Source organism: Lissotriton vulgaris, chromosome 7 (genome assembly GCF_964263255.1).
Source record: "Lissotriton vulgaris chromosome 7, aLisVul1.2, whole genome shotgun sequence".
In the NCBI taxonomy this organism is placed as follows: domain Eukaryota; kingdom Metazoa; phylum Chordata; class Amphibia; order Caudata; family Salamandridae; genus Lissotriton; species Lissotriton vulgaris.
The window spans coordinates 1,023,170,371-1,023,188,381 of NC_141695.1; the positions used below are offsets into that span (position 1 = coordinate 1,023,170,371).

At 44.6% G+C, this 18,011-nt stretch overlaps 1 protein-coding gene across 1 annotated transcript in view; it reads right to left on the reverse strand.

Annotated features, from left to right (window-relative positions):
* CTNNA1 (catenin alpha 1) overlaps positions 1–18,011 on the reverse strand; it is a 391,106-nt gene that overhangs the window by 278,397 nt on the left and 94,698 nt on the right. The window contains exon 5 of the mRNA XM_086931448.1: positions 16,589–16,708. Within this exon, the coding sequence (XP_086787574.1) occupies positions 16,589–16,708 (120 nt within the window). The remainder of the gene's footprint in view (positions 1–16,588; positions 16,709–18,011) is intronic.

The following is an 18,011-nucleotide window of genomic DNA, read 5'->3' on the forward strand; positions in this document are numbered from 1 at the left end:
TGCTTAATCTCCACAACGGCCCCTCGCGGCGGAATGCCTGGCTTTCACCTTGTGAATACCCTGCCGGGGTTATCTCACAGGGGAATACCAGGACGGGTTCCCTAAGCAAGCGCCGGGAAACCCACTGCGGGTAGCTGTGCGCTATATAAGCTCAAATACATTTACACATTGGTCATAGCTGGATAACTAGTAAACCTTAATCCAAAGTCAACCAGGGACACACGGGTTGGTAATTGCATAAAGTCTACGGAACTAAAACGTTATAGGGCCATTCCTTACTCTCCATCTGGTTCCAATGTATTCCCAATGTGGTGAGGAAAGGAATTACCTACCGGTAATATTTCAAAACTTCTAGGTTCACATCCTTGGCATTGTCCCGCCATCTAGTGGTTGGTTCTAGAAAAACATGATGAAAGCAAAGAAAGATTTTTGGAGGGGGTTTGTAGGCAAGGTCTGTACAATTTATGACAGACAGGAAGAATGGTCTGAGGTGAGGCGACAGCTCTAGTATAACAACTGCAAAGACCAGCGCACTGGCACTGAATTATGACCCACCTGCAGAACGCAAAGTACGAATAAAGTAGTCAGCAGATAAATTCCTGGCTAACTCGTGTGAGTGTACATATCTGAACAGCCCCCACACAGAGGCATAATCTAAAGAAGCGGACAAACTTAATAAACATTGCACCTGTTAAACGGGTAGTCGGTGCCTCCCTGTGATTAAATGGAATCTACACAGAGCAGCAGGGGCACGCTACCCAGCCTAGCCCCAGCTTCTGGTAGGTATGAAACTTACAGCCCCCTATGCGCTGGCGTGGTACCCGGGATCACAGCCTGCCAGATCCTGGCGTGCCAGTTACTCTACTGATCCTTGGTATATTCGGGGGAAGGGAGAGCAAAGCATGACCCCCATGACATATCTGAGGTAGCCAGGAGATACGCAAGGAGAGATCAATGGCTTATCTTATCTTATCTTATCTTATTCGGAATTTGTTAAGCGCACGGTCACCCAGAGGTTTCATGGCGCTGAGAGACAGAAGGTAACTGATGAGGCAGAGGTGACAATGCTCTAACCGTGCGCTTGTTTGAATAGCCAGGTCTTCAAGGCTCTCCTGAATTCTACTAGCTTAGTGCAGTTCCGAATAGACAGGGGAAAGGAGTTCCAGATTTTGGGGGCGAGGTAGGCGAAGCGAGATCCACCTAGGCGTTTCTTTTTGTACAAGGGTAGCGAGAGAAGGGACAGGTGGGCAGAGCGAAGATCCCGGGTCGGTTCGTATTTATTTATGAGATGGTTAACGAACTTGGGGCTTTTGCCGTGAAAGGCTTTGAAGGTTATGCAGCCTACCTTAAAGGTGATCCGTTGGGCTATGGGGAGCCAGTGGAGGGAGGCTAGTAGGGGTTTGGCCGACTTCCTGCGGTTGCTCTTAAATATTAATCTAGCCGCTTGATTTTGAGCAATCTGCATGCGTTTAACGAGGGTGAGAGGAAGGCCCAAGTAGATAGAGTTGGAAAAGTCCAGACGTGAAAGGACCAAGGCGATTATCACCTGAATGAGTGCAGAATGAGACAGCAAATGGGCGATTTTTTTTATCTTTCTTAGCTGAAAAAAGCAGGAAGAGATCACTGTTCCGACCTGGGTTTTCAATGAGAGGTCGGAGCAGAGAGTAACCCCGAGGCTTTTCACTGACTGGGTGGGGGAAGGAGGGGAGCCCATAGAGGCTGGCCAGAAGTGGGGGCCCCAACTTAAAGCGCTGTTACCAGGGAGTACAAGCTCGGTCTTTCCAGGGTTGAGCTTAAGATGGTTCTGGTCCATCCAGCTCTGGATGTGCAGCATGGTGGTTTGAAATTCCTTAGTAGAGTCCATAGAGTTGAGGGGGAATATCAGCTGCAAATCGTCCGCATAGTTGTAAATGGTGACATTTCTGTGTTTCAGGGAGTGCAGTAGCGGTTTGAGATACAAGTTAAAAAGGAGGGGGGATAATGAGGAGCCCTGTGGGACACCGCAAGAGGTGGAGAGTTTGGGAGCAATGAAATTCTCCAGTTTTACTGCCTGGGATCTGTCCGTTAGAAAGGACTTGATCCAGTCGAGGGCAGCGCCGTTGAGGCCGGCTTGTTCGACACGGTGTAATAAGATGGAGTGATCCACCGTGTCGAACGCAGCCGACAGGTCGAGAAGTACGAAGGCTTGGTGGGTTCCATTGTCGGCGTTGGTCCTTAGAGTGTTCTGGACAGCGAGGATCACGGCCTCGGTGCAATGTGCCTGGCGGAACCCGGCTTGGTTAGGCTCCAGGTAGTTAGATGTTTCTATAAAATTGGATATGCAGCTGGTAACATGGGCTTCGAGCAGTTTGGCGCCATAAGTGAGGAGGGATATGGGGCGGTAGTTGGAGAGATTGGAGGGATCAGCCCCCGGTTTCTTAAGAAGAGGGACTAAAGTAGCGTCTTTGAATGAGTTGGGGACTATTCCTTGTAGTAGGGATGTGTTCAGAAGGGGGAGTATACCTTGAGGTAGTGAGGTATAGACTTCCTTTAGTATGTGCGGAGGGCAGGGATCATTGGGGGACCCAGATTTTACACGGTTCATCAGTTCCAGCAGTTTGGGTGGATCGATGGGGGGGATTTCCTGGAGTGTGTGTGGGTTGCTGCTAATGTCCAGGTTGTCAGCCATGGCATGGTTGGTAGGAATACTATTTTTTATGGTGTCGATCTTCTCCTTAAAGAAGTCATTGAGCCGGTTGCACATCATTTGGGATGGTGTTTGAGAGGGAGAGGTTCTAGAGTCGTTACACAAATCGTTTACGACTCTGAAGATTTCTCTTGATTTATTTTGAGCATTGGATATTTTTTCGGAGAAAAAGGCTGCTTTGGCGGATAGGATAGCGCTCTTGTAAATTGTGCGAGCAGTCGTGTAGGATGTTCTATCTTCTTGGTGGTAGCCATGCCTCCATTTCCTTTCCAGTTGGCGAAGTTCTAATTTTTGTTTTTTTAGGTCGGCAGAAAACCACCTGTGGGCGTCCATGCGGCGGGCGCGGGCGAATCTGGTTAAGGGAGCATGTTCGTTGCATGCAGATAGAAGCCATTCAGTGTGAGCCTTATCCATCGAATTGATATCGATGTCAGGGGCCGAGGGGGGGATAGAGTTAGTCAGGGTGGATAGGAAATCATGGTGGTTTAAAGATCTCCATTTCCTGGCTAGCCCTCCCAAGGGCGCATTATTTTTGGAATTGCCTTGAGAGGTAAGGGAGAATTTTAGCAGATGGTGGTCAGACCATATGCATGGTGAAGCCGTGGGGTTGGAAGTGGAAATATTATGGGACCAGATGTGGTCCAAAATATGTCCTTTTTCGTGGGTGGGGGTCGAGACGTGTTGACGGAAGTTTAGATTGGAGAGTAGCTCAAAAAGTTCTGTAGCATGAGGTCCGGCATCCAGACTATTATACCAGTAGTTAAGATCTCCTATTACCATGACTTTATCGTAGTCAACGACTAAGGTGGCCAATTGCTCAGTCAGGGAGACTGGGAAGGAGGGCATTGATGTGGGCGGACGATAAATCAGTGCAAGTACCATGGTTCCTATATTAGTGTCAAATTTGATGACTAGGTTTTCAGTTTCTGATAAATCTAAAGAGGGTAAAGTAGTGAACGTGTGGTCTTTGTGGATGATGGCGGCGACGCCGCCTCCAGATTTTCCTGTTTTTCTGTTTGCAGACAGGATGTAGTAGTCGGCTGGTAGGGCATTAAGGATATCTGGTAAGGAGTCTGCGGTGAGCCATGTTTCGGAGACAAATAGTATGTCTGGTCTGTCAGACTTGAGTAGTAGAAAGATGTCTAGTTGGTGTTTTGACCAGGGATCTGGTATTCAGATAAAGGCAACGGAAGGTCAGAGTCTTGGGATTGGAGGGGGGCTTGGAAGGGTTACGGCTTTGAGGTGTGGTGGAGGGTAACGCGTGCGTATGATGGTAAGGATAGATGTTGTTGGCCTTGAGACGAGCGAGTGTGGTCGGATCAACAGGAGGGAGGCTGGTGTTCTGTAGGGAAAGCAGTTCAGGGGAGGTGTACCTGATGTGTTCTCCATTCTGCCTGGTCCCTGGGCCCGTCCAGGCGCGGACGGGCGCAGACGGGCTTGCCTTAGGCGCGCCTTCGGCGCGCAAACGGCGCGCAAACGGCGCGCTCGTCCGCCTTGGAAAGCACATGTTTATGAGGTGACTGGAGGAAGCGAGGGGGCGTGGCCTCGCTCAAGTGGGCGTGGCTTGTGCGAACTGGGGAGGGGAGAAGGCGGCAAAATGGCCCTGAGCTTCGGGACAGCGCTGGAAATCGCTGCGCGACTGCTGCAGGGGGCGCCAAGTCCCAAGTGAAGGTGATCAGGGGGGGAAAGTATTTTTTAAAACACAGGTAAAATACACAAGTCAATTCAGTATTAGTAGCGCAAATCTCCCGGCTTCCGCCTCAGGAGTATCAAAGGTCTCTCTGGCGCGCTCTTATTCAGCGCGGCGTAATATGCGGGTACAGGCATACTAAACCAATCTTGAGCCAAACATGCCCCTAGCACACTGGAGGGAATTTTTGACATTTCATTTTGAGAGGCAAACCATTGCTAGAGAACCTGTGCCAGGACCTGCACATATTCAGATCTGGCAGACTGGTGGCTATTCTTGACCTATGTGGAGCATTATTGGCATGATGGTGCCCTACAGCAGTACTGCTGGCTCAGGCACACTCTTAGAATGCTGCTGAACACTTTTTTTTTTTTTTTAATTAACATGCGTGGGGGTGGAGGATCTGCAAAGGGCTGTGGACCAATATGCAGTAGCCACAGACTGCTGGCAATTCTTGGCATAATGAGGGCATCCTTTTCATGAGAATACGATACATGTGTAGTGGAAGCTGAATCTATGTGTGCTAGTAGTACTGAGTGCATGGATGTTTTAGTATCAGACATGCTTTTGCTGTAAATAAGCTTTTGTGTGGGGGGTAATGTGGTTTATTGTCTGTTCAGTGGATGTGTACTTTATCGGGAAATGGTTCAGTGATTATTTCACTTTGGCTATAACTAATGAGATCTAGATGTAAAATTGCATTAGTGACGATGCATGGGTGTTTAATATTTTTTTTACTGGACTCTTTTCCTTCATTGAAAGAGGCTCTTATTGCTGTTCTTTACAGATCCCAAGCACTTTATTTTCATGTTTGTTCTGCAACAAAGTTAAAGAAACAACATGAGAAGCCACCACAATAGTTGGTGCCATACAGCTGAGAATGGATGGAATGGCTATTCATTTAGCTTTCTGTTCGGATGTCGCTTTTGCAACAGACTCCAAGGGCTTCTGCGCGCATGGCAACATGAGAAAAACTCCCCCTCTCCCGCCCTCTCTCCCCCCCGACTAGCTCACAACATCAGTTACTAACAATCTTGGTTGAACTTATTTTAGATGCAAAAAAACCAAATAATGGATGGAATGTTGAATTAATCAAACATTCACCCCCAGTCAAAGATCTGGGTTAAATCCATTGTTTTCTGCACGCCGCGTGACTGGATTCAAGCTAGCCAGGCTGAAGAGGGGTGTTACCCAGAAACCGGTCCCAGGATGCTTTTTTCCGGTCCAGAGAAGACCTGGCTAGGCAGTTCAGGCTGGACTGTTCTCATGAAGCACAGGGTAAAGACTGATCATACAGCTGGATCTGAACTGGGGTGGCGATGTGAGCTAAAGAACGATTATCAATTCAACCCAGATCTCTGACTGGGGGTAAGTGTCTAAAGTTTCAGCGCTCCATCGATCCTTGTGTTTGCAATGAATTTTAGAGGCCTGCCAGATGTTTCAATAATCTTGATCACCTTTCTGCAATGCGATCCTTTTTCACCTCGTGTCTTTTCTTTATGCTTCTTTTGCCCGGATGACGACCCCAGACTTGTGTGCGAATCAAAACATTGTGACAACACTATTGATATACTATGAATTTGACTGATTGTTTTGATTATTTGTATTGTTCTAGGGCTGGTTATTGGATTGTTGTGGAAAAGAAATGTTTGAGGTCCAAATAATGAAGCTAGCTCTCTGCATCCAGAGATTGTTTAGGAAACAATGTAGGTAAGAATTAGGGTACTCACCCTGTAATCATCTGTTTATGGCATGCAGCGCTGTACATTCACATGCTCTGCATACTCCTGCCAGTGTTGGGTCCAGAGTTACACAAGCTGTTTTTCTTCAAAGAAGTCTCTCGAGTCGCATGGTCGAGTGACTCCACCCCTTGGTAATATTGTGCATGGGCAGAGTGTAAGGTATGTGTACGAAAAGCAACATCCATGGTGTGTGTGTGTGTATATATATTAAATACAACAGCTACAGGAGTATGCGAGGACAGAGTGCATGTGAATCTACAGCACTACATGCCACGAACAGATGCTTACAGGGTAACAATCTGTTCAATGGCGTGTGTGACTGTAGATACACATCCTCTGCATAGGCTGTAAAGCAGTCCCTCCTTAGAAGCGGTGGCTAGCCTGCTGGAGTTGCAGTAGTTTGGAAAAGGGTACGCAACACTGCCTGGCCTACACCGACTTGCTAAAACAATCCACACAGTAATTCTTAGTGAAAGTATGTAGTATAGACCATGCAGCTGCCTTACAAATGTCAGCTATGGTAATGTTTCCAAGAAAGGCCATTGTAGCTCCTCTGTTACGAGTGAAGTGTGCTCTGGGAGAAACAGGCTAAGGTCTTTCGGCCTTAATGTAGCACATTTGAACACGGTTGACTATCCATCTGGCTATGCCTAGTTTGAATATTGGGTTGCCTTTAGAGGGTGGAGAAAAGGCTACAAAAAGTGGTTTAGTTTTCCTGAAAGTTGTAGTTCTATCTATGTAGAACATGAGGGTTCTTTTGACATCTAAGGTATGAAAAGCTCCTTCCACAATTGAATATGGTTGAGGAAAAAACTGGGAGCTCAATGGGCTGATTGAGGTGAAATTGTGAGACTACCTTCGGTAGGAATTTAGGATTCGTACGAAGAACCAGTTTGCCTCTATGAATTTGAAAGAAAGTTTCTTCTAAGCTTAAAGCCTGGAGCTCACTAACACGCCTCTTTTGGGTAATGGGAACCAAGACTGCCACTTCCCATGAAAGAAATTGAAGGCGGACATAAGTGAAGAGGCTCAAGAGGGGGACCTTATCACTCTAGGGAGAACAATGCTAAGGATCTAGGAGGAACCAGAGGTGGAATAACTCTAAGTCCTTCCATAAACGCCATGATGACTAGAATTTTGAATAGGGTGAGATGCAGTCTATTTTGAAGACAGGCAGCCATCGCAGCGAGATGTAACCATATGGAAGTGTAAGCTAAATTTACTTTCTGCAAATGAAGCAGGTAGCATACCATGTCCTACACTGAGGCTTTCATAGAAAAAACTTGCTTGGTTTGGCAGTAGCAAACAAAAGGTTTCCATTTTGCTGCATAATAGGCTCCATTTGTGTGTCTGCATGGTTGCTGCATAACAGGCTCTATTTGTGGGCCTGCATGGTTCCTTGAGAATGGCCGTACATTCTGGTGGTAAGTCAAGGTAGCCACTCTCCGACTTCAGGATCGGTTGAGGGTTATGGGGTCTGGGTGTCTGATTTGTCCTTGAGCGAAAAGGTCCGGCCTGTTGGGGAGATTTTCATGTGGAACGGCTGACAAATCTAGTATTGTAGTGAACCAGGGCTGACACGCCCAAGTGCAAGCTACAAGGATCACGGTAAAGGTGAAAAGCATGAGCAAATATTCTTGACCAACTCATCCATAGTACTTTTTCCTTGGATAGTGGGTGGGGGTACCTTGAGGCGAAGGTTTCAGCATTTTGCATTTGCATGTGTGGCGGAAAGATCTCTCTTAGGAAATCCCCACATTTGCAAGTAAGGAAGAAGGACTTGTGGGTGGAGTTCCTATTCATGAACTTGTTGCTGAGCAAGTTTGCAAAGTAGTTTTCTGTTCCCAAAAGAAATTCCGCTCTGAAAACATGGGGTCAGAGCCCATTCACTTAAACTCAAAAATTGCCTGTGTTCAAGAGGTGACTTCAAAAGAAAACATAAGTGCACAACACACCCTTTCATTCCCAGCCTTGGGTCCAGATATCTTGTTCAGATGGGGGGGTCCTTGGCATACCCTGCCAAGAGCTCCTGGAGCTTTTGTTTGGAAGGATGGTACCCCATTAGAATGTTTTTGAGTTTACACAGAGACCTTAACTCCCTAAATTCTAGATGGAGGTTAGGGGTGAGGTCGAGCACCTAAACCATCTTCTCCATGTCATGATTTTGCAGGAGAATGTGACAACTGTGTTCGTTTTTGTTAGAGTTTGGTGTTGTAGTGAGTTTGACGTGGGAGCATATGGGTTGTGTTGTGATCACACGGGGTGAATATTCAGGCATGATGCACGTGATGGGGGATTCGTGCAGAGTTGTAAAGTTCAAAGGGGGGACACATTTTTGGGATAACATTATGTTTCTTGTGAAACAAAGATGACAAGCGCTGGCAGTTGAAAAGTTATGCTGTTTTAAGCACGAAGTAGTTTCCATATAATGGGAGGAGAGTACCTCAGACTGTGTCGATGTGTCATGCGGCAAAGATTTCAAGTTGGTTTTTAATCTTGTAGTGACGCCTGAAGAAGGGCTATTGAGCCCGAAATGCATTGGGTTGATATTAATAAGACTGCCAAAAAGAAACAATATATTCCCACGTGAGAGAAAAAGTCCTGGACAGGCATATCTCAAGTATGAAAAGCAAAGGGAAAGCATGAAGACTTGTACTTGAATGGAAAAATAAAAAGATGTTGGATGAAATCAACGGAATAAAATTGTTGAAAATGGATTACAATATTAAAATAATGGAGTACTTATGAACAATGCTGTGCAGCTGGTAAATGGGCACAATAGTGCTCCTCACCTAATGGATCATATTGTCGTGCTATTGGGGCATGGCACGTGCCAAGTCTGCACAAGTGTCTCAAAACACGTTTTTGCGCATAGAACAAAGTTGAAACTAAGTACAGTGGAGTCATTCTATCACATACTTGTATATAGATATCACACTGACATTTCCTGAATAAAAGGTAAGTCAGTTTTTGTCAAAACACTGTTTTATACAATTCAACTCCACACTTAGAACTTTTCCACAGAAAAACAGTCAATGTAGTCCTACAGGAGAAAATCAGGTTATCTGTTTAAAAGGGAGTAATCGGTCTTGGGAGTTGGGTTTCTAAGGTTAGAACCAGGGTTCCTCCAGGGTCAAGGATGCACGCACACACCACCTTCACCGGCACTAGGGCGGCCGGGTGCAGAGTGCTGAGGCCCAATGTTACCCAACGGGGACCGGGGGCCTCCAGTTGGTGGCTGCTCATGGGCACACCACTTGAATGTGGGAGCAAAGCTCCTACGGTTTAGCATGGGGCAAACGGGGATCTAAGCTACCACATTTCAGTTTGTTTTATATTGATATATTATTCCAATGTGAGAGTAAAATTATTAGTAGTATACTTTAGTAAATAAAACAATATTTTCTCATTTGAATGTCTGTGGCACTTTATTTGATTTAGGAGATTAGATATATACATGAGTTTGATTCAAGACCCAGGAGAATTTCAGTTTTTACTTCCGTATTGAGTGACGGGCTAATTTTGAAGATGGTATCCATGCATGAAGGGGCAAAAGGTACTTTATAAATTCGATGGGCACCAGGTTGTCTCCTGCAATAGGCGATCCCCTAAAAGATCTTGCTGTGTGTTGCAAAGTCATCCTGTGCCCTGGGCACCCCCCAACGTTTTGCTGACTGGAACTGGTGGTAACTGACTGACCCTGGACTCTGTTTAACCAGACCCAGGGCCAGTGCCAAGCTAAAAGTAACACATTAGAATACAGTTAAGACACCCAACATACACTAGGGTACACTATGGTATGGTGGGGTACCCCCTGTAATTTGCATGACCGACCCCATAAGCCCCTAGTATGTAATAGGGCAGGGGATTGAAACTACCTAGAAGTCTCCAGTATCCTGGGGCATGGCAGTTTAGAGGCCAGCAGATTTTCTGCACTTGCATGTGTGCACTGCTGAAGCCGGAGGTCAGTTTAAAAGCAGAACTGGTGGCAGGACAGCTTTTAAACCTCAAATTGTGCCCAAGCTCGACTTTGGGGGTAGGGGCACTAAAAAATGAAAAACCTACCATGTTTTTGCATGCAAGGGACCCCCAGGGTCACCCCTAGGTATCCCAGGAGTGGGGGTATCAGTTATCTACAAGGAGCGCCCTAATAAAATTAAGTTTTAGAAGCCTGGGTAAAGTGTAATTTTGCATTTCATTCCCCACATTGTATTAAAGAGCTGCTCAAATTCGACTTTGATGCAAGAAGAATTGGGTAGGGATGATCTGCTATATTTCTGCAGATTCAGAACCCCTTAAGTCTCCCCTAGTTGCACAGGGGGTAGGGGTCCTGTAGAAATAAGGGAAATACTTATTAAATATGGTTTTATAAGCCCTGGTTCTTGAAAAGTGTCCCAGGTCATTTTCCCTATTGCAAACCCCATGGCCCATAGGTTAACATGGTAGGAAGTGATCGATTAATAGATATTGATAGGAGAGGACTAGCCGGACCATTCAAAGACTTCCCAGAATGGTAGTAGTAAATCCAACAATATTATATTGTTACATTTCTCCTAAAGTGTACATACAATAAGTTATGAGACTTTCTTGTTTGTAAGTTCAAATTCAGCCTTTCAGTGGTCTGCCCTGATTGGTCAGAGTTAAGTGGATTAGCCAGGTTGCTGGGAGGGCAGTGTGCTGTTCAATTGGAATGCCAGGCCAGGAGGTGGCGTTGTAAACTACGCTCTTCAAAGGCAGAGGGGAGGCCTGGGTTTCAGTCCACTATGACAGTCTTGACCCAGAGTCAGGGCTAGGCTTAAGGAAGGTATGTGCAGATGGAAGGGGGGGGGTGTTTAGCCAGGTCTTACCTCCGTGCTGGAAAATCGACCATTATGGATTTGGAAGAATGATGCACTCTGGGACAGACTAATGTCACACTCCACAGGATGTGGTCATAACTATGAGGAGTTGCCCTGCTCTCATTGGTCAGCAGTGACCTGGTGCTTGATCCAGAGAATTTTGAATAGGTATCTGAGAGGGGCAGAGCCCTCCAGATCTGCTGCTTGAAACTGAATGAAGCAAGAAGTGCCCTGCTGAAATTTGCTGCGCAAGTAACTAAGGCCTGGCCTATGAAGACTGCACCATTTGAAACTACAGCCCTGTGGATTACCTTGCTGTAAAATGAATAAGAGTGGACTCCCTGCAAGCTACAGGTTAACCGAGCTCACCTTGACAGCCCCACAAAGAATTCAAAGCCTGGAGTACCAGTGGATTAGTAAGGGTTTTGTTCAAGTGGATTGCGGAATTGAAGTTTCACACTTTCAAGGACCCTCTTTGAGATTCCAGAACCTTGGATTGTGTGTTGGATACTTTGGGACCCGCAAGCAGAACGCCAGGAAGGTGTTCTAACTGGACCCCGCTTGCTAAAGACGGCCCACTACAGTGGTGAGAATTCTTCAGAACAATTTATAAAGGTGCGTCCCCGACAGAGAAAACAAAATGACTTAAAGGGGTGCTGTTGGTTTCTAAGCAGTAGAAAGTGACTAATCTTTAAAAATTCATATCTCTGGTTCCCTACAGTGAATTATTTTCGTTTTGGTGTCATTTAAAAGATAAAAATATTACCTATTTTTATAAATTGGTGTTGGATTTTTATTTTGTGTTTGTGTCTTAATTATTTACTGAAATTGTGTTTTTAAAAATGCTTTACATACCCGTCTTTGAAGTTAAGCCGGTCTGCTCGCAGCCACATGACCAAGGGTTGAGCAAAGGAATAATTTTATAAGACCTATGCTGAGTCCTATCATGTGTTAGTGGCCTTATTGCCAGTGGCAGACCTACATATGCCCCTACCAATAACCCACTTTCCAACACTGTGTCAGTGTCTGTTTTGATGATCTATAAAACGTTTTTGCCAAATAAAGGCTTACCATTGACTGGCGTGTTTAACATATCAACTGGACCTCCAGGCAAAAAGTACTATTACTTTTTGAAGACTGCTTTCGATGAGGTGTCGAAAGCAGCTCTTGGAAGAATCCAGCAATGCACCTATGAGTGCAGACTAGGACAATACTCATTCTATGAATTTGTTTGCTCTCAGCAGTGGTCCTGGGGCTTGTCCAAGTAAGGAGTCATAATTCCATAGTAACCTGTCCTGACAAAATAGGATGGCACTTGCGTTTGCTATTTTTACTGTTTGCTACAAATACCACAATTCTCTTCCCCTACTATATCTAATTTCTTGCCTTTGCAGTGGGAACAACAAATGGAGTTGGTGGGTTTCTAGAATGGCTCTACACTGCAGTTGAAATCAGTCCAGTTTGATTTAGCAGGCACGCTTGAGGTCATTTGGTTACTTTGTATTTCTTTCCCAAACTTGATGTCCAAATGGAGCCCATAACTGGATTGTGCAAACAGAACAGCCCTTCTTCCCAGATGTAGTATAGCACTGGAATAGCTCATATGGAGCCTCTACTTTTATCCTCATTATTAGCTTTTGCCAACTTTAAGGTCTTAAACGAGCCAATCTTGTGCTTGTTTCCAGAAAGCAAGGATGAGGCATCAAAGTGTCAAAGGCTTTGTTAGTTTGGTCGAAATGTCTTACTTCTTGTTTAGATTTGAGTAGGATGGAATCAAGGAAGTTAAGTTACTCAAGACACTTTCCTTTCCAAGACATTAAATACATCTTAACATTGGGGCTTGCTGGAGTGGTCCATATAGCTTGACAAGGTGTGAATTGACAGCACAGTGGTTACTCCAGGTGATATGCTTTCTTGAGATGAAGGATCCCAGGGGGTATCAAGATGGACTACAAAACACTTGACATATGCATTTACACCCTGCGGCTGAGAACTCGGGCAATATGGTGCACATAAGGATATTCTGAACAATACCTAAAACTCCTCCACTGATTTGCTTGGTGGTACAGTATCCTTCTGAGGGATCAGACAGCTTCTGCTCTTGACCAGGTCACAATTATGATAACGGAGTGAGAACTAGTCTCCAATCAGGTAAAAAATGTTCAGTTGGCACCAGTTCAGGGACCTAGCATTGATAATTATATAAAAGAGAGCAATGTTTTCTGAAAGGGTGGTTCTGCAGTAAGGGAGGAGAAGTCAGCTCCGTTATACAACAAAAGGCTTAGAGATTGAAAGTTTGTCCCACCTGTAATCAACCGACTTGACAGACACCAAATGTAAAATGGATGAAAGCAATTGGAAGGTAGGAACAGGATATAAAGACGAGGCAGGGCAATGTGTAGAGAGGTTTAAGTGTTGTAGGAAATGTGGAAAAGGTATATGTGAGACAAGGAGCAAGATAAGTGTGTGAGAGCACAGGAGCCAAACTATGCGTACAGTAAGTGGTCATGAGATAGGAGCAATTGGAAAACAAAAAGGTACAGATGATTAACTTTGGTAGCACAATTATTGAAGATCAAATTCTCCAGGTAAAGGAAAGTGGATTCCATCTAGTAGGGACTTGGTCCAGTGTTTGTTCTCAGCGACATCCACTGGGGTGCTGTGCCAGAATACTGAACAACGCAGGTGACCGAAAAGGGACAGGTGAGTTATCAAAGCAAGTCTACAGGTCTACGGCCAATAAGAAACAGCTTAAGAAAACACCTAAATTAGAATAGGCTACATGGGGCACAGGGTACATCCAGCCGAGAACCAATTTTTTTTTTATCAGACATTAAGTGTTTGTCCCAGAAATGATAGGGGAGCAGCCAATTTGGAAAGCACCTTCCTAAAACATAATCATCATCTAAGGTTCCGTGGTCCACTCACAACCAAAGCAGCTTCTAAAAAAGTTATCGAAGAGTGTACAGTACACCTCAGTGCGACATGCTTGACTAAGAATGGGTAGGGACAAATGTAGTTTAAGTTATAAGTATGGTGGGGGTCGAATAGGAAGAAAAACGTTACTTACCTGTCCAATACCTACACTGAGGGCAAAATCTAAATAGTCCTTTGCATTACCAAAACTCAACTTTGCGGCATTATGACATTTCATACAAACTTTCTTTAAGACTCGTGGTCCTCCTGTGGTCCGCTGAAAACCTCAGAGGAACTCCACCCTCCAGTAATTCCTTTGGACTCTACCATGTCTGTGGCCATATGTTCTGATGCTGAACAGTAAACCTTCTCTGGTAAACACTTCTTCGAACCTTTAACAAATTAACTTTCAAACTAGCATGTGCCGCCGAATGAATGATTGAAAAAAATGTGTAAGTGTGATCACATAGTGGGGCACTGCAAGCTTATGGTCAACTTCATCATAGTTATACTGACTTGACCAATGATAGACAGCCAAATTAAACTTTTTCTACATGTTTTACTTGCCCTAATAGATGGTTATAATAAAGCACAGCATGTGAATCTAGAAGGAATTCCCATTGAAAAAAGTTATTTAGTAGCAAAGAAGGAGACTGTTGACTCTAGCAAGGCTGTAAGAAGGTAGGAAAGCCAGCAGGGTCTGGTGATCACCCCCGCCCCCCCCTCACAGACTAACAGGAAAGTCACCACTGCTAGACACCCTCCCACCTGTTTAGGTGGCACACCCGGTGGGGGAGTGAATGAAGAAAGCAGACTTTAGATCCAGCTATGGGCGAAGAATCTGGGATAGAATGTGGGTTGGGGATAATGTAGGGCTAGTCCGATCTGAAGCAGTGAGTACAACCGTACCAAGCCAAGAAGCTGCAAGATGACTTGTGTTAAACCAGGTAACGCAAGTGAAGGCAAGGAAGAGAGATTGGTAATGTGACAGGGGGTGGCTAGCCAGAGGAGTGAAGAGCTTCAAGGTTATCTAGACAGGTACAAGTGTTCAGTTACCCAATAAAAAAAGTGTCAGTAGCAAACAAATGAAATGTCCACAGTATGCAACTGCTAATATAACATGTTCCGCCTATATTGTTTTTCACTTTAAAAAAAAAAAAAAGACATCCAAGAGCAAACATTAAAGCGGTCAGTGAGGGAGCAGGAACACAACTAGATGCGTTCTCGGCACTGAACATTGGTGTACAGTCCAGCGTGGCTGGAGGATGCACGCAAATGAATATTGCAGGAGCAGAGATTTACTGTACACGCTAGGGATGCAATATCACTCAACATGGGCTCTACACAGATATCACGGAATAAACAATCCTTCGAGGCCCTATTACTTAGAAAAAACATGTTACTTTTTTTAAACAATGGATTTTTAGTGCAGGGATCCTCTGGAACCCCCTTCCTGATACAGTGGACAATACTTCCAAAAGTTCACACAAGTCCAAACAGTCATCCACTCCTCAATTGGCCCGGACAACACAACCTTCAGTCCACCTCCTGTTAGATTCCCTGTACGATAACTACTGCTTGCAAGTCAACTGCCTAAGATTGGTTTAACATATTCCTTGTCAAGACTTTTCTTCTGATGGAGAGAATCTACCTCAGCCAGTCGAATTTTAATAATGTTCATTTTTACCATTTTTCTGTACCACTGATTTGTTTCAATCTACCACTCCTTTTCACACCCAAGCTCACTGAAATGACTTGTGGTTTGTAGCACTTTACAAAAAAACAAAATTAAATAAATAAGCAGATTACTTAACAACCGATGAACAGCACAATAATACCCAGGTAACCCCAAGTTGCCCCTTGACTTGGAGGAAAGTCACACTGAGGCTTATCTAGCTCATACGCTTGAAACAGCATCATAGGGGTCCCAAGCCTGATATTGTGTTCTCTTCATACCCCAGAGAGAGACCTCCCAAATGCTGCAAGTGGTCAGCATACTGTGGGGGGCTCACTCCTCCTGTGAGGTCTCTACAGGTAACCTGCACTGAGAGCTGAGCAGAGTACAATCGCAGGCAGAAGGAAGAATTAACAACTAAATAGGAAGGTGGCACGAACCACCAATTACATTTTGTTCAAAAACAAGATCTTCAATGACTGATTAAATTTGCCATGCTTTCATGCCCCATTGAGCGCTAACAGACTGCACTTGCTTTAGCCAGCCATTAAAACCACAAACTCAAGCCACAAATGACATTTGCAACTTATATCTTAAATTGCATTAATTAGATTTGCTTCACTCTAAAAATAAAATAAAAAACTAGACATTCTACAGCAATAAAGAATTGAGGTGCCTGGTGAAGCAACTGAAAAGCAACATGTACACGGAGTATTTACTTGCTTGGCCAACCAGGAGCTTTGGGGTCTCGTCAATGGTGAGGAAAGTGATACATAAAAAAACACAATACAGTATGATGTCCAGGATATTCACTGCAGCAATGAATATATGTGGTCAACCTATATCAAATAGCAATGCCACCTCCACATGCTTTGTCTGAAGAGAAACCAGAGGTATCAGTGTTTAGTTACATTCTATAAATACATGCTTTCTTATTTTGTAATCTTTGTATTTTAAAGGAATCCTCCAATCAAAGATTTGTTTTTGAGAACCAGATTACTGTTTCTGTATAAAAGTGAGCACATTCACACTTCAACACACCTGCTGTCTCTTGGCAGTCATGATATTCAGTTTATCGACTTCCGCTTTCAGGGCTTTATACTGAATGCCCAAGTCTTGCTCAGTCCCAGCATTCCGCAGTTTTACAATGCCTTCTTCCACCTAGAGACAAATTGTATTTTATTTTTAAGAAAAAAGTATAAATGTTTTTCAAAAATAAAAAGGCACCTCTCAACCTACACAAAGATTAAAGTAGCAACAATCACCAAAATTATGCAACCGTAAAATAACATCTCTGGGAACTCTTAATGCAGTCCTCTGGCTCAGTTCTTAACGTACACGACACTGGATCAAAAGTGCATGCTGTCTGATTCACACATATTGAAGTATTTTAAGTTGATGAGATTTCTAAATTCTTCTAGGTTACCCAACTAAGTACACCTGCTTCCAACTATCATACATGTATGCAAGCCATCTGTTCAGCATTTATAGACAGTCAATGAGTATTCTGGTTACAAATCAATAACTTAATAGTGAAGCCCATAGACATAGAATTAGCACAGATGGAAGATTTGGAACGGGGCATACAAACTGAACAGAAATTCATAACTCGCTGCTAATAAATTATTTGGGTAATAAAATGCCAACAATAGAAGCTCGCTAAAGGGCAGCCGATTAAGAACTTCTAACGGTAATTGAAAAGGACAGCTGTATAAAGAACGTTTAATTCGACCTACTGCAGCACAGATTTTACAAACACTTTTTTTTTTTTAAACACGTCAACACTGTACAGTCTACCTGGCCAGAATTGGAAGGCGCCCTGATACCCTGTGTCTGCGGGGGTGTGGCCTCCCTGGTACCTTCTACCACGTCTTGTGGGATTGCCCAATAGTGCAACAGTTTTGGAGTGGAGCAATCCGAAAAATGAGTAGCTCTCTGGGTAAGCCGCTCTCGTCGACGCCCAAGGAATGTGTCCTTAACATCTGGGGGGCCAATGACCTGACGGACCCTGAGCTGCAGTGGGCGGCGCTAGGTTTCCTGCTGATCAAGCTTCTATAGCAATGAAGTGGGGTTCACCGGACAGGATATTGGTGGTGAGCTGGGTGGCGGAAATGGATCGCTGTATGAGCGCTGAAAAGACAAGTGTACAAAATTCGAGGTTGCCCCAAAATGTGGGACAAGAAACGGGTGCACTGGAATGCTTATCGGGGGGGAACTATGTGAATCTCCTAGGGCGGAACTGGCCATGTCCCGAGGTGGCCCTATGGGAGGACCTGTACTGTAAAAAAGTAATTTTGTTTGGTCTGTGTATGACTATGTGCAATGCTGTGCTCGCGACTGATTTTTGACTCTGCTTTCTTCGTTTCAGTTTAAAAAAAAAAAAAAACACAGGTCGTTAGTATATCCTTGGGGGAACCGATACTTCTGTATGTACCCTACTCTGCTACGCCGCCGGACCCCAGGG